General features: G+C 36.0%; 1 protein-coding gene across 6 annotated transcripts in view; it reads right to left on the reverse strand.

Annotated features, from left to right (window-relative positions):
- Positions 1 to 15,827, reverse strand: part of CCDC91 (coiled-coil domain containing 91) — a 415,614-nt gene that overhangs the window by 253,410 nt on the left and 146,377 nt on the right. For 3 of the 6 annotated variants that reach the window (XM_055395013.2, XM_088837254.1, XM_088837253.1), the window contains 3 exons: positions 4,575 to 4,735; positions 3,132 to 3,335; positions 323 to 427 (listed from right to left, as the gene is read on the reverse strand). The exons of 1 other annotated variant lie outside the window; for it this stretch is intronic. In XM_055395013.2, the coding sequence (XP_055250988.1) occupies positions 323 to 427; positions 3,132 to 3,335; positions 4,575 to 4,735 (470 nt within the window). Of the gene's footprint in view, positions 1 to 322; positions 428 to 3,131; positions 3,336 to 4,574; positions 4,736 to 5,605; positions 5,695 to 15,827 lie in introns of all 6 variants that reach the window. 2 more of the 6 variants (XM_055395019.2, XM_088837255.1) reach the window with 1 other exon arrangement.

Consider the following 15,827-nt stretch of genomic DNA (forward strand, 5'->3'; position numbering starts at 1 on the left):
GTTAAATATCTCAGTTCTCTTCAAATGTAATCACAATATGAAAAACTGCAATGTGCAATTTCCAAATTGAGAAAATCATCAGAAACAGAATATTTTAGGCCAGACTGAAACTCAAGCAACTAACCTTCACAGCTTCTCAGAGATCTCTACTTTTCAAAATGGCATTTATCACTGATTTCATCAATATTAGTCAGTATTTTACATATTTAAACAAGTATCTGATCCCTCACTCATAAAGCATTTATTGAGCATTGTATGAAATTATATATGATATGCTTCATCAAAAGGCCTACATATTAAATTTTTAATTTGCTGTGTTTACCTGAAGTTCTTTGTATCTATCTTGAAAAGAAATGGCCTCTTGCTCTTTTTCTTTAAGGAAATCTTTTTCTAAGATACTATGTTTCTCCATCAATGATTCCACATCCTAAAAGAAAAAACCAAGCATAAATTGTGTAATATTTATGGCAAAAAATAGACTTTGATTTTTCAATGACACAATAGAAAATATTTGGTAAGGAAAGAACCCACAGGAAGTATAGTCTCTAAAGTTCAACAATATATAATGTACACTTCACTCTCATTTCCAGACCAATACCAAACACTAACATTTACATTAACCTTGATATAATACTAAAAGCATTCATGCTAAATATATACATAAAAGCATTTAAGCTAACTATAAACAACATGCTACTTCAACATATTGTACAGGGGGCAGGGATCAAGACCATCCCCATGGAAAAGAAAAGCAAAAAGGCAAAATGATTGTCTGAGGAGGTCTTACAAATAGCTGGGAAAAGAAGAGAAGAAAAAGCCAAAGGGTAAAAGGAAAGATATACCCATTTGAACGCAGAGTTACAAAGAACAGCAAGGAGAAATAAGAAAGACTTCCTCAGCAATCAATGCAAATAAACACAGGAAAACAATAGAATGGGAAAGACTAGAGATCTCTTCAAGAAAATTAGAGATACCAAAGGAACATTTCATGCAAACATAGGTACAATAAAGAACAGAAATGATATGGACCAAACAGATGATATTAGGAAGAGGTGGCAAGAATACACAGAAGAACTATACAAAAAAGATCTTCACAACCCAGATAATCATGATGGTGTGATTACTCATCTAGAGCCAGACATTCTGAAATGCGAAGTAAAGTGGGCCTTAGGAAGCATCACTACGGACAAAGCTAATAGAGGTGACAGAATTCCAGTTGAGCAATTTCTAATCCTAAAAGATGATGACATGAAAGTGCTACACTCAATATGCCAGCAAATTTGGAAAACTCAGAAGTGGCCACAGGACTGGAAAACGTCAGTTTTCATTACAATCCCTAAGAAAAGCAATGCCAAAGAATGTTCAAACTACTACACAATCGCACTCATCTCACACACCAGTAAATTAATGCTCAAAATTCTCCAAGCCAGGCTTCAACAGTACGTGAACCATGAACTTCTAGATTTTCAAGCTGGATTTAGAAAAGACAGAGGAATGAGAGATTAAGTTGCCAACATCCGCTGGATCATGGAAAAAGCAAGAGAGTTCCAGAAAAACATCTATTTCTGCTTCATTGACTATGCCAAAGCCTTTGACTGTGTGGACCACAACAAACTGGGGAAAATTCTGAAAGAGATGGGAATACTAGACCACCTGACCTGCCTCTTGAGAAATCTGTACGCAGGTAAGGAAGCAACAGGTAGAACTGGACATGAAACAGTAGACTGGTTCCAAATCAGGAAAGGAGTACGTCAAGGCTGTATATTGTCACCCTGCTTATTTAACTTATATGCAGAGTACATCATGCAAAACACTGGGATGGATGAAGCATAAGCTGGAATCAAGATTGCTGGGAGAAATATCAATAACCTCAGATATGCATATGACACTACCCTTATGGCAGAAAGTAAAGAAGAACTAAAGAGCCTCTTGATGAAAGTGAAAGAGGAGAGTGAAAAAGCTGGCTTAAAGCTCAACACTCAGAAAACTAAGATCATGGCATCCAGTCCCATCACTTCATGGCAAATAGATGGGGAAACAGTGGGAATAGTCAGAGACTTTATTTTGGGGGGCTCTAAAATCACTGCCGATGGTGATTGCAGCCATAAAATTAAAAGACACTTGCTCCTTGGAAGAAAAGTTATGACCAATCTAGACAGCATATTAAAAAGCAGAGACATTGCTTTACCAACAAATGTCCATCTAGTTAAAGCTATGGTTTTTCCAGTAGTCACATATGAATGTGAGAGTTGGACTATAAAGAAAGCTGAGTCCCAAAGAATTGATTCTTTTGATCTGTGGTGCTGGAGAAGACTCTTGAGAGTCCCTTGGACTGCAAGGAGATCCAACCAGTCAATCCAAAATGAAATCAGTCCTGAATATTCATTGGAAGGACGACTGATGCTGAAGCTGAAACTCCAATACTTTGGCCACCTGATATGAAGAACTGACTCATTGGAAAAGAACCTGATGCTGGGAAAGACTGAAGGCAGGAGAAGGGGATGACAGAGGATGAGATGGGTGGATGGCATCACCTACTCAATGGACATGAGTTTAAGTAAACTCTGGTAGTTGGCAATGGACAGGGAGGCCTGGTATGCTGTAGTCCATGAGATCGCAAAGAGTTGGACATGACTGATCCTCTGAACTAAACTGATCTCAACACATACTTTGCATAAACTTGCTAAAGTCTTTTTATAGAGACATTTGTAGAAAACAGAAATAAGAACACACATAGATAATTTACTAGAACAGTTGCATTTCTAAGTATTTTGTCAAAAATCGCATGATGCCTGACTTTTCATATAGACAAATGAATAGTACAAATCTTCTAATCTACATAAAACTGCAACACTATGTGCTTTCAATATAAAGAAACCCAAAGGAAAGCATTCATTAGGAAAAAATAAAAATCTAGTAAAAGTCATTTATACCTTTAAAAGTACATATTTATGGCTAAAAATTTCTTATCAAAGGCTTTTTTAAGTGATAGACTCATCTAACTGATTTAAGCCCATCACAAAAGCATAAAAGCTTTTCCACTGATGAATTTTCAATCAGAGGTTGGGATTATATTGTATTTCCAGAATATGCAATTCAAACATTTATTTTTTAGGAAAATGTAAATATACCTTTTTAATTCTCTGTTTTTCTTCTTCAGAAACTTTGAGTTTCATCTCCAGAGTTGAAATTTTCTGCTGAAGCTGTATGTTTGATACATTGGCTCCAGGATCCTCAGAATCATCCACAAGAGCAATTGTTCCATTACTTTTCTCATCAGTTAAACCCAATGGAAAAAGTGAGATATCCAGATGAGTGTGTGTTGATTGCTGAATCTAAACCACATTAAAAACACACACACACACACAAGAGAGGAAAGTTTACACTGTACCAAGAAAGAAATCACCCAAAGGGCACTAGAAACCACATTGGAAATTAAGTTGTAGCAAAGGTTCTGAAATTATTTCACCCTTTAAGTAAATCAACAGACCTCAAACTGTTACAACAATCTGATCTAAGAAAGGAAATTTTCTCTAAACTTACGAGTTTAAGGTATTTATTATTTTCCAAACAAAGCACTAAAAAACTTAAAACTTTTTTCTTATGTTGAGGGTGATAAGTATAGACAATTCTGACACTCACAAGTTCTTGAATTTACACACACATTCAGAATTTGCTTATCTATTACATTATAAATCAGAATTTGAAATTTATCAATAATCTTTAATTGATCATCACTTTCTAGTAAAGATCACAAGGGAGTCAAGATTTTATATAGCACTTTGGAAATCTGGACTAACTCCAGCAGCTAGCATAAGGCCTGGATCAATAAATGGTTGAAAGAATAAACATTATGACTGCTATATTTTTGTTTTTATTCTAAAACTGAAATGAATACTCTAATACTTGAAAACATATTTTAAGTTCCCCTGAAAAAGAAGTTTTTTATTTTTAAAGATTTATTAATTTATGTATGTATTTATTTTATTTTTGGCTGTGCTGGGTCTTCATTGCTGCATGTGGGCTTTCTCTAGTTGTCATGAATGGGGGCTACTTTCTGTTGTGAGGTGCGGGCTTCTCATTGCAGTAGCTGCTCTTGTTCCAGAGCATGTGTCTAGAGATGCAGGCTTCAGAAGTTGTGGCTCCTCATCTCCAGAGCGCTGAGTAGTGGTGGTGCATGGGCTTAGTTTCTCCAAGGCATGTGGGCTCTTTCTAGATTAGGGATCAAACCAGTATCCCCTGCATCAGCAGGCGGATTCTTTACCACTGGACAACAAGGGAAGCCCTGAGAAGAAGTTTATTTTCCTTTTTGAAATTCATGATTTCCAATGCAAAATTAAGTCTATTTTAATAAATAAGATATTCAAATCATACTTCAGTAACTAAAGCTATTTGGACATCTTAAAATTATGTCACAAAACAAATACTGTTCAGTTTTTTGAATTCAAGATATTAACCTCAAAGAGTATCTACAGAAAAAAAATGGGGGGGGGGGGAACCTGGAAAACGTCAATTAAATTAGTATGCAATTTTTTAAGTAGGGAAACTTCCTATAAAAATTTGCTTGTCTTTACCTGTGCTTTAGGAATAGTCTGACTGCGAATGCTGTTATCTGCATGTGTATTCTCTGGTGATGCAATGATGGGCTCAGAAGAGAGGCAGCCAACTGAAGGGGAAGTGTGGTCATGGTCCAATACAATCTCAGGAGAAGCTGGAGAAAGATGGACTCCAGATACTGAAGGAAAGCAAATAAACCAAAACAAGTATTAATAAAGAGGAAATAAAGAGCAATTGAGGGGAAGAAAGAGAGTAGAGGGAAGGAAAGGAAACAGGACAAGGAAAGTAAAAGCAAAGGATAGAAAATGAGGATTCTATGATTAATTTTCAGGGATTGTTATCTAAGATCTAAAACTAGTGTTTCTAAATTTAACACGACATTTCCATGTGAGACCCAGGCAAACAAAACAATTTAATAGCGTCTTAATGTTTACATACTAATACATTACCACAGGGGTGCATTTGCCACTCAGAAATTATTTAACTTTATTATTTACCTATTCAGGTAGTTACAAAAAAGCACTAGAATGCCTACCAGTGCCCGACACAGCACTAGGCACCGAGAAGACAGCAATGAGCAGGGCATGCATCCACATATTCAGTGACCTTACGATGCAAGAGGCAAATCAGATGAATTAGTTACTACCAGAGCTAAAGGGAAAAACAATGACATTACAATAGTTAATCTACTGTCTCTGGGTTAATTTCTTCTTTTACAACAACATAAGATGTTTTCTCATATTAAGGTCAATTTTAGTTTGCTTCTACAGACAAATAAAGGTGAAATGCAACTCTGTAGTTAGTTTCACAACAAAACATTATCAGATTGTAATTAGAGTTCAAACACAAAGGTCACGAAAGGAAAGCCAATTCCAAACAAGAAATGAGACAAAAATACTGATGACAGCAAAATAAACAGATTATTTTCAAATGTTCCTTCTAAAAATTCAAATACATTGGCATGTGTGTTTTAATGTTTAAGAAGAGAAACTAAATCACTTTTAAGAGTAATTCATTTATCTGTTTTGACTGTCTAAATTATAAAGACCTTTATTCCACATTGGCATCAGTAGCAACGTCAACGAAGCTCTAGCATAAATTCTGGAAGGCAGCTCACAATGGCAATTGCATTTTTCCCTGAAGAAAGACATTTATAAGGTCATTAGGTATTAACAAACTAAAGACTGTACCAATTTTTATTGGTACCATACAGGACTACTTAATTATCTTATATATGCTTTTATTGTACAGCTATATTATATTTTTCAAATACTGTGTGCCATACTGAGTAAGGTATCATTGTTTCTCCAACAAGCATTTCACTATTTTAACTAAAACACACAAAAAAAGCCCTGTAATTTTAATTCACATTTCTACTTGATATATTTTTCAGAAATTATTTTTTCTATTCTTCATTATTCTATATTCTAACAGATTTCCCTAAAATGTCAAAATATTCTAACTTCTAATTTTAAATTAAAATTATACTAAAAATAATACTAACTTTTTAAAGGAATGACAACAGGTACTGAAGTACAGTAAAAAGGAATACAGCCTTATCATTAAGAGCATAAACTTTGAAATTATATTGCCAAAATAAGTACAAAACATATTGGCAAGTTTACTTAACTTCCTTCAGTTTCCTCATTTGTATAACTGACATAGAGGTGATAATGAGGTTTTAATTGACTAAAATATTCAAAGCTTTTAGCACTGTGCTGAAATTACCTTCATCATTACTTCAAAGACTGTTAAAATTTGTTGGACAAGTATGTTTACTTCCAGGTATAAAAGGTACAAAGTATATGGATAGGTTTCCCCAGTGGCTCAGTGGTAAAGTATCCAAGGAACCCGAGGCTCCTGCATCTCCTGGACTGGCAGGCAGATTCTTTACCATTACGCCACCTTGGTGTCAGGAGACTATCTGCAATCAAGAGACTTGGATTTGATCTCTATGTAGGGAAGATCCCCCAGAGAAGGAAACAACTAACTCCAGTATAACTTGCCTGGAAAATCAGACTACAGTCCACAGGTTCGCAAAAGTCAGACACAACTTAGCGACTAAACCACCATACCACCATGCATGTTATTCATATTTATATCGATAATGTAAGAAAAAATGTCATGTCATGAGTTAAATTCTCACTTGGTAACATTATATGTTCAAGTATGTCATGTTAAGAAAAGAAAGAGGGAAAGAGGGTAGAAGAAAGAAAGAAAGAGACAGGAACGAGATAAATGAAAGGAAAAGGGAGTTTGAGAGAGGAAAGTACAGAGGGCGAGGAAGCACCCTCACATTCACATTCCAATAGTTACAACCACCCTACCACACTTTCCCTTCACAACCAAATTTCCTTTTTCTTTCAAATTCCCGTCACTCCACTAGACTCATAATTTATGATATTAATTTTCCTTTCAGCTATTATTAAGTTAAATGAACATTTCTTATTTTATCCTTCTTTTACTCCAGAGCACATAGCACTAATGACTTTTCCTTTTCCTTGAAACTCTTCCTTTGGCACTTATAAGCCACTATATCCTAAATTCCTGGAGGAAGGCATAGTAACCCACTCCAGTATTCTTGTCTGGAGAATGCCACGGACAGAGGAGCCTGACAGGCTACAGAGTCAGACATGACTGAAGTGACAGCACACACATCCTAAATTTCCTTCTCGTATTTTTACTTTTCTTGTTTTTCAGACTCTTTACACTCAATCTTAATTTCACTGTTTTTTACACCCTCTAATCTTCTCAGTATTCACAATATTCTTACCAGGTTCAGAAGTCCTTATTTAAATCATCATATATAAGCTACTGAAACGATTCACATCTCCAGCACAAACCATTCTACAGACCTCCTAATCCAGAGGCTCACCTAACCACCAGACAGTTGCATTTAGCTGTGTGGTACATGCATGACACTTACCCATTATCTTACATAAACCTGCTTTATTTCATGTTAATGGTATCCCAAAGAAATGTTTGCCCAACACAGAAATGACACCACTAACTGCCAATTTCATTCCAGTCACACTGTGCTACTTACTGTTCCCTGATTAAGCCACACTGTTCAGTACCTCTGTGACATCACAATATTATTGCTTAAGTAAAAGCCACAGCTGTGGAATCAGAATGGGTTCAAATTTGAACCATAACAATTTATTCTTATGCAGTTTTGGGCAAATTACACAAACCTCTACAAGTCACAGTTTCCTCTTCTAAAAATGTTAAAATAATACCAACAAGCTTTTCCAGGAATCTTTTCACATACTCCATTATCCATCCAATCACTGTACAATTTTAATTTTCCACTGTAAAGACACTACACATTTCCAAGAAAGAAAGAAAACATTACATATCTATGTATTACATTTAAAGCAGTGTTTAGAAAAAACGTGTAGAGCCTTGAACACTTCAATTTTAAAATGAATTAAACTTCTATCTCATAAACTAAAATAGAAACAACAGAGAAGACTTTAAAAGCATGTAAAAAATAATAAAGACAACGCAAGTGTCAAAGGTTAAAAAAAAGCAGATCGAATTAATCAAAATCCTGACATTCTAAGAAAATTAAGTAAACAGTAATTAACTTATTAACATAAAAGGATAAAAGTTCAAATATAAAAATTAAGTCACAAGGGTAACATAATAATTAATACAGAAGACTTGTGTAAAATCCTCTAAGACTTCTAGGTAAATAAATTTGAAAAATCTGTATATAATAGACAACTCTCCATAGAAATATAGTCTATAAAAGATGACTGGATTAAAGCCAAAAAATAATTTGAAAACATAAATTTTCTTGGGGAAAAAATAAAATTTTAAGCCAACTACCTTATAGATAAGGACTTCCCTCCTGGCTTAGACTAATAAGAATCCGCCTGCATTGTGGGAGACCTGGGTTAGATCCCTGGGTTGGGAAAATCCCCTGAGGGAGGGCATATCAACACACTCCAGTACTCTTGCCTGCAGAAATCCCATGGACTGAGAAGCCTGGTGGGCTACAGCCAATGGGATCACAAAGAGTTGGACAATCTGAGTGACTAAGAACACCCTATAAAGTATTTCAAGAGAATTTCTAACAAAAATTCAAAAAATGAATTATCCCAATACTCTAAAATTATTACAGATACAGAGCATTGAAAATGAATGAAAACTTCCCTAGAGTTATATAATATTAACATAACATTGATAGCCAAGCCTGATAATAATAATTAAAAAAAAAAAAGATCTTTAGAATTTAAAAGTTTTAAATAAAATATTACTACACATAATCTAACACCATATTGAGAAAATGATATGCAATGAATGAATTTGATTTGTTCAGGAATGCAAGGTTAGAGAACTCATTAATATAACACTCCATATTAATAGACTTACAGAGAAAATGGCAAAACTAACAGTGAAAAAATAAAAAACACACTGAAGAAATAAAAACCGTTGCATAATTTCCTACAGTAAAACATACAGACCTCAGTCCTAAAGTAAGCATGAGAATTAAAGGAAAAAACCTATAGGTGTTTCTTCCAAGAATAAGACAAGGATGCCTACTATCTCAATACCACGTAATACTGCACTAAAGCAATGCAATTAGACAAGAGAAATTAAATAGAAGCATAAAAATAAGAAAAGGAGGAAAACTACCTCATGCTCCTACAACCTCAAACAAACACATTCAGAAAAGTAGCAAGATATTAACTTAATAAACAGAAGCCAATTGTATTTACATGTAAAAACAAAAACTATCTAGAGGATATGGTGGTAGTGAAAATATTATTTTCCATACCAACAAAGAAGATAAAATACTTAGGAATAAATTTAGCAAAAAAACATGAGGGAACTTTTAAAACATCCTGAAAGCCTCAATGCTGGATATGAACAACAATAGAGATTCTTCTGATTAGACAGGGCAACTAATCATCATAAATATGTCAGTCTTCTCTTGGTCAATGTATAGACCAATATAATTCCAGTAAAAGTAAATATTTGTTTATAATGGAGCTAGACAAATTGATAGTAAATATTATGTGGAAAAAGTAAAAACGCAAAAGGTAAAAAAGAAAAAGTATTAGGAGGATACATGCCCCTTACTAAAATAAACTAAATTGCAGTAAAACATACTACTGACCTTGTTAAGATTTGCTATAATAAATTATGTTAAAATAAAGAATAAATCCTTTATAATTAAGACGCTGTATTTATACAAAATACAAAACATGGTCTACAAAGAAGGGAATGGCAAACTACTCCAGTATTCTTGCCTTGAGAATGCCATGAACAGAATGAAAAATATACCAGAGAATCCAGAAATAGAGTCACGTATGTGAAATATAAATATATCACCAACTGGCATTTCAAATTACTGGGACAAAGATGGGCTTATTAATAAACAAAGCCAGAAGAACTGATTAGCCATTTGGAAAACACTGAAAATAGACTCATATCTCAAATTATAAACAAACCAAAAAAAAAAAAAAGCAACAAATCTATTAGGGTTCTAAATAAAAACAAGATCACATAAGTACTAAAAGAAAATATAAGAGCATGTAAGAAATGGCTAACAATGTCTCAATTCCAAACACAACAAAAGAAAAGATTGACAAATGATTAGAGAATATACAGAAATATTGTCTATCAAAAATCATCTTAAATAAAATTTAAAGATAACTTACAGAATACAAACAGTCCTTAAATACATGAAAAGATACAGATGCATGCATCTACTCATTTGTCATAAAGGAAACATAGAAAGAATAAAGCAAAACTAAAGAGACTGGTAGGTGGAAGAGAGGTGGAATGAAGTGGAAAGACACAGAATTGAATAGTAGGAAGTACCTCTTCCCTAAAAGTAATTTTATAATATGTTTCTGAGTTCTGCAACCATATTAATATTTCATTGACAGAATGTGGTCGACTGGAGAAGGGAATGGCAAACCACTTCAGTATTCTTGCCTTGAAAACCCCATGAACAGTATCAAAAGGCAAAATGATAGGATACTGAATGAGGGATTCCCCAGGTCGGTAGGTGCCCAGTATGCTACTAGAGATGAGTGGAGAAATAACTTCAGAAAGAATGAAGGGATGGAGCCAAGCGAAACAAATACCCAGTTGTGGATGTGACTGGTGATAGAAGCAAGGTCCGATGCTGTAAAGAGCAATACTGCATAGGAACCTGGAATGTTAGGTCCATGAATCAAGGCAAATTGGAAGTGGTCAAACAGGAGATGGCAAGAGTGAATGTCGACATTCTAGGAATCAGTGAACTAAAATGGACTAGAATGGGTGAATTTAACTCAGATGACCATTATATCTACTACTGTGGGCAGGAATCCCTTAGAAGAAATGGAGTAGCCATCATGGTCAACAAAAGAGTCCGAAATGCAGTACTTGGATGCAATCTCAAAAACGACAGAATGATCTCTGTTCGTTTCCAAGGCAAACCATTCAATATTACAGTAATCCAAGTCTATGCCCCAACCAGTAATGCTGAAGAAGCCGAAGTTGAACGGTTCTATGAAGACCTACAAGACCTTTTAGAACTAACACCCAAAAAAGATGTCCTTTTCATTATAGGGGACTGGAATGCAAAAGTAGGAAGTCAAGAAACACCTGGAGTAACAGGCAAATTTGGCCTTGGAACACAGAATGAAGCAGGGCAAAGGCTAATAGAGTTTTGCCAAGAGAACACACTGGTCATAGCAAACACCCTCTTCCAACAACACAAGAGAAGACTCTACATATGGACATCACCAGATGGTCAACACCGAAATCAGAATGATTATATTCTTTGCAGCCAAAGATGGAGAAGCTCTATACAGTTAGCAAAAACAAGACCAGGAGCTGACTGTGGCTCAGATCATGAACTCCTTATTGCCAAATTCACACTGAAATTGAAGAAAGAAGGAAAACCACTAGACCATTCAGATTTGACCTAAATCAAATCCCCTGTGATTATACAGTGGAAGTAAGAAATAGATTTAAGGAACTAGATCTGATAGATAGAGTCCCTGATGAACTCTGGACGGAGGTTCATGACATTGTACAGGAGACAGGGACCAAGACCATTCTCATGGAAAAGAAATGCAAAAAAGCAAAATGGCTGTCTGAGGAGGCCTTACAAATAGCTGTGAAAAGAAGAGAAGCGAAAAGCAAAGGAGAAAAGGAAATATACAAGCATCTGAATGCAGAGTTCCAAAGAATAGCAAGGAGAGATAAGAAAGCCTTCCTCAGTGATCAATGCAAAGAAATAGAGGAAAACAACAGATTAGGAAAAACAAGAGATCTCTTCAAGAAAATTAGAGATTCCAAGGGAATATTTCATGAAAAGATGGGCTCGATAAAGGACAGAATGGTATGGACCTAACAGAAGCAGAAGATATTAAGAAGAGGTGGCAAGAATACACAGAAGAACTGTACAAAAAAGATCTTCACAACCAAGATAATCATGATGGCTTGATCACTCACCTGGAGCCAGAAATCTTGGAATGTGAAGTCAAGTGGGCCTTAGAAAGCATCATTACGAACAAAGCTAGTGGAAGTGATGGAATTCCAGTTGAGCTATTTCAAATCCTGAAAGATGATGCTGTGAAAGTGCTGCACTCAATATGCCAGCAAGTTTGGAAAACTCAGCAGTGGCCACAGGACTGGAAAAGGTCAGTCTTCATTCCAATCCCAAAGAAAGGCAATGGTAAAGAATGCTCAAACTACCAAACAATTGCACTCATCTCACACATTAGTAAAGTCATGCTCAAAATTCTCCAACCCAGGCTTCAGCAATATGTGAACCATGAACTCCCAGATGTTCAAGCAGGTTTTAGAAAAGGCAGAGGCACCAGAGATCAAATTGCCAACATCCGCTGGATCATGGAGAAAGCAAGAGAGTTCCAGAAAAACATCTACTTCTGCTTCATTGACTATGCCAAAGCCTTTGACTGTGTGGATCACAATAAACTGTGGAACATTCTGAAAGAGATGGGAATACCAAACCACCTGACCTGCCTCTTGAGAAACCTGTATGCAGGTCAGGAAGCAACAGTTAGAACTGGACATTGAACAACAGACTGGTTCCAAATAGGAAAAGGAGTACGTCAAGGTTGTATATCGTCACCCTGCTTATTTAACTTCTACGCAGAGTACATCATGAGGAACGCTGGGCTGGAAGAAGCACAAGCGGGAATCAAGATTGCTGGGAGAAATATCAATAATCTCAAATATGCAGATGACACCACCCTTATGGCAGCAAGTGAAGAGGAACTCAAAAGCTTCTTGATGAAAGTGAAAGAGGAGAGTGAAAAGTTTGGCTTTAAGCTCAACATTCAGAAAACGAAGACCATGGCATCTGGTCCCATCACTTCATGGGAAATAAATGGGGGAAACAGTGGAAACAGTGTCAGAATTCATTTTGGGGGCTCCAATATCACTGCAGATGGTGATTACAGCCAGGAAATTAAAAGATGCTTACTCCTTGGAAGGAAAGTTATGACCAACCTCGATAGTAATTTAAAAAGCAGAGACATTACTTTGCCAACAAAGGTCCGTCTATTCAAGGCTATGGTTTTTCCAGTGGTCATGTATGGATGCGAGAGTTGGACTGTGAAGAAAGCTGATCACCGAAGAATTGATGCTTTTGAACTGTGGTGCTGGAGAAGACTCTTGAGAGTCCCTGGGACTGCAAGGAGATCAAACCAGTCCATTCTAAAGGAGATCAATCCTGGGTGTTCATTGGAAGGACTGATGCTAAAGCTGAAACTCCAATACTTTGGCCACCTCATGCCAATAGTTGACTCACTGGAAAAGACTCTGATGCTGGGAGGGATTGGGGGCGGGAGTAGACGGGGAAGACAGAGAATGAGATGGCTGGATGGCATCACCGACTTGATGGACATGAGTTTGAGTGAACTCCGGGAGTTGGTCATGGACAGGGAAGCCTGGCATGCTGTGATTCATGGGGTCGCAAAGAGTCGGACACGACTGAGCGACTGAACTGAATTAATACTCAATAAAATAAAACTAGAATCAACAGGCAGAGGAATAGGGAAATTGAATCCTAAAACGGAATACAAAGAACAACAATCAAACCATATTTCAAATAAATAAATTAACAGCATTACTAAGGAAAGGGATTGGAGGGTAGATGGTGAGAATCAAATGCTACTTTAGAACACAGTACTTTGCCTATATTGCCTCAGCAAAATAACAACAACAACAACAACAAAATATCACTAAATAAATTATCAGGAGAAAAAGAGAAAAGGGAAGAAAAAAGAAAATGAAGAGGAGGGAAAAGAATAAAGACAAAGTAAACATGACAAAGTGTTAATATTCGAAGAAAGTGAATGAAGGGTACAGAGGAATTATTTGTCTATTTCTTGCAGCTTTTTCTGTAATTAAAAATAAAAAGTCAAGAGGGATGAGCAAAAAGGAAAAATATATAATAGGAAAGAAATTACTCACGAAGGGAAAAATAGCTTGTCTCTGACAAGTCTCCCGTATGCAAAACTGCTGAATACAGACTAGGCAACACAGAAAACATGTATAAAAATACTCGCAGCAGTACTGACAAAACCTGCATATCTGCTGACAGTCAAATGATCAAATGAGCTGTAGGATAATCACAAATTAGAATATTTTATATCAGGGAAAATAAACATAAGTATATACAACAACATGGGTAAGGCTTGAAACATAATTTTGGATTTAAAAAAATGCAGGAAAATGTGCACAATATTAACCCATTTCTGAGAAGGCACTGGCAACCCATTCGCTAAGAGTAGGCTACGACTGAGCAACTTCACTTTCACTTTTCACTTTCATGCATTGGAGAAGGAAATGGCAACCCACTCCAGTGTTTCTGCCTGGAGAATCCCAGGGGTGGGGGAGCCTGGTGGGCTGCCATCTATGGGGTTGCACAGAGTCAGACACAACTGAAGCGACTTAGCAGCAGCAAGCCATTTCTACGGTAGCCCAACCTGTAAAGAATCTGCCTACAGGGCAGGAGATCCAGGTTAGATCCCTGGGTCGCGAAGATCCCCTGGAGAAGGAAACGGCAAACCATTCCAGTATTCTTGCCTGGAAAAGCCCATGGACAGAGGAGCCAGGTGGGCTACAGTCCATGGGATTGCAAAAGTTGGACAAGATATAGCAACTAAACCTTCACTAGCACCAACACATTTCTACAAGGCACATAAACAAATAAAACTATACACACACACACACACACATATATAAATGTCATATATATGTAATAGATATAAAAAAACATTTTTTTTTTTTTTACAAAAGCAAGTAAATTATAACAAAAATTTAAGCCAGAGGTTCCCTCTGCGAAAAAGTACAGGGACAGGACAGGGGTATTAGTTAGTCATGTTCTAGTTCTTAAGTTAAATAGCTAGATTCATGAGGAAAAATTTTAAATATAACAAAAAAAGAATAATTACACATGCTTAAAAATATAATTCTGAAGATCTCTTGTTTCATTGTCCTTTCTGGTAGCAGTACTCAAAGTCCATGAGCTGTACCCTCTCACTGACCAAAATTCGCTCCGGGTAAGAGAAGAAAAAACTCGAATCCAAATTAAAGACTAATAGGGACGAATTAGGCTCCCCCAATGGCTCAGCGGTAAAAAATCTGCCCATATGCATGTTCGATCCCTGGGCCTGGAAGAACCACTGGAGAAAGAAATGTACCTTCTCTTGAAAAATCCCATACACAGAGCAGTCTGGTGAGCCATAGATTCAGACACGACTGAAGAACTGAGCACAGCACACAGTGTATTCAAAGAAATGATTCTTTAGTGAAAAGATATCAAGAATCAGTAAAAGACTAATAAATATTAGATTTGGAGGTGAAAATCCTTCTAGCATCCTACTAATCACATCAAAACTTACTGCAGACATCAGTAAAGTTGAACTTAAAATGCCTAGAATTTACATGTGCATTCAACTTATGAAACATTAGGAAAATTTTCAGGAATATTTTTAATTTGATAATATAAATGTTCACTGAACAAAATTCACGTCCTAGTTTAAAAATTAAATGAGAAAACAAATGTGTAGTGTTGTGAAAGAAAAGAGAATATAAAAATGTTACTCTTTAACCAGGAACAAGATTTTTCAGTTAGGCCTCCTACAAGGTGACTATCCAAAAGCAGCAATTCATCCTAAAAAAAAATCCACGTTTATAAATACTGTACACATAAACATACTCTAAATGTAATGCAATAATATAGATGATATCCATATTTATACATGTTTGTTCAATGAGAATTTTTA

The sequence above is a fragment of the Moschus berezovskii genome, chromosome 6 (assembly GCF_049115385.1).
Source record: "Moschus berezovskii isolate FMDL1 chromosome 6, NW_MosBer_1.0, whole genome shotgun sequence".
NCBI classification, from domain to species: domain Eukaryota; kingdom Metazoa; phylum Chordata; class Mammalia; order Artiodactyla; family Moschidae; genus Moschus; species Moschus berezovskii.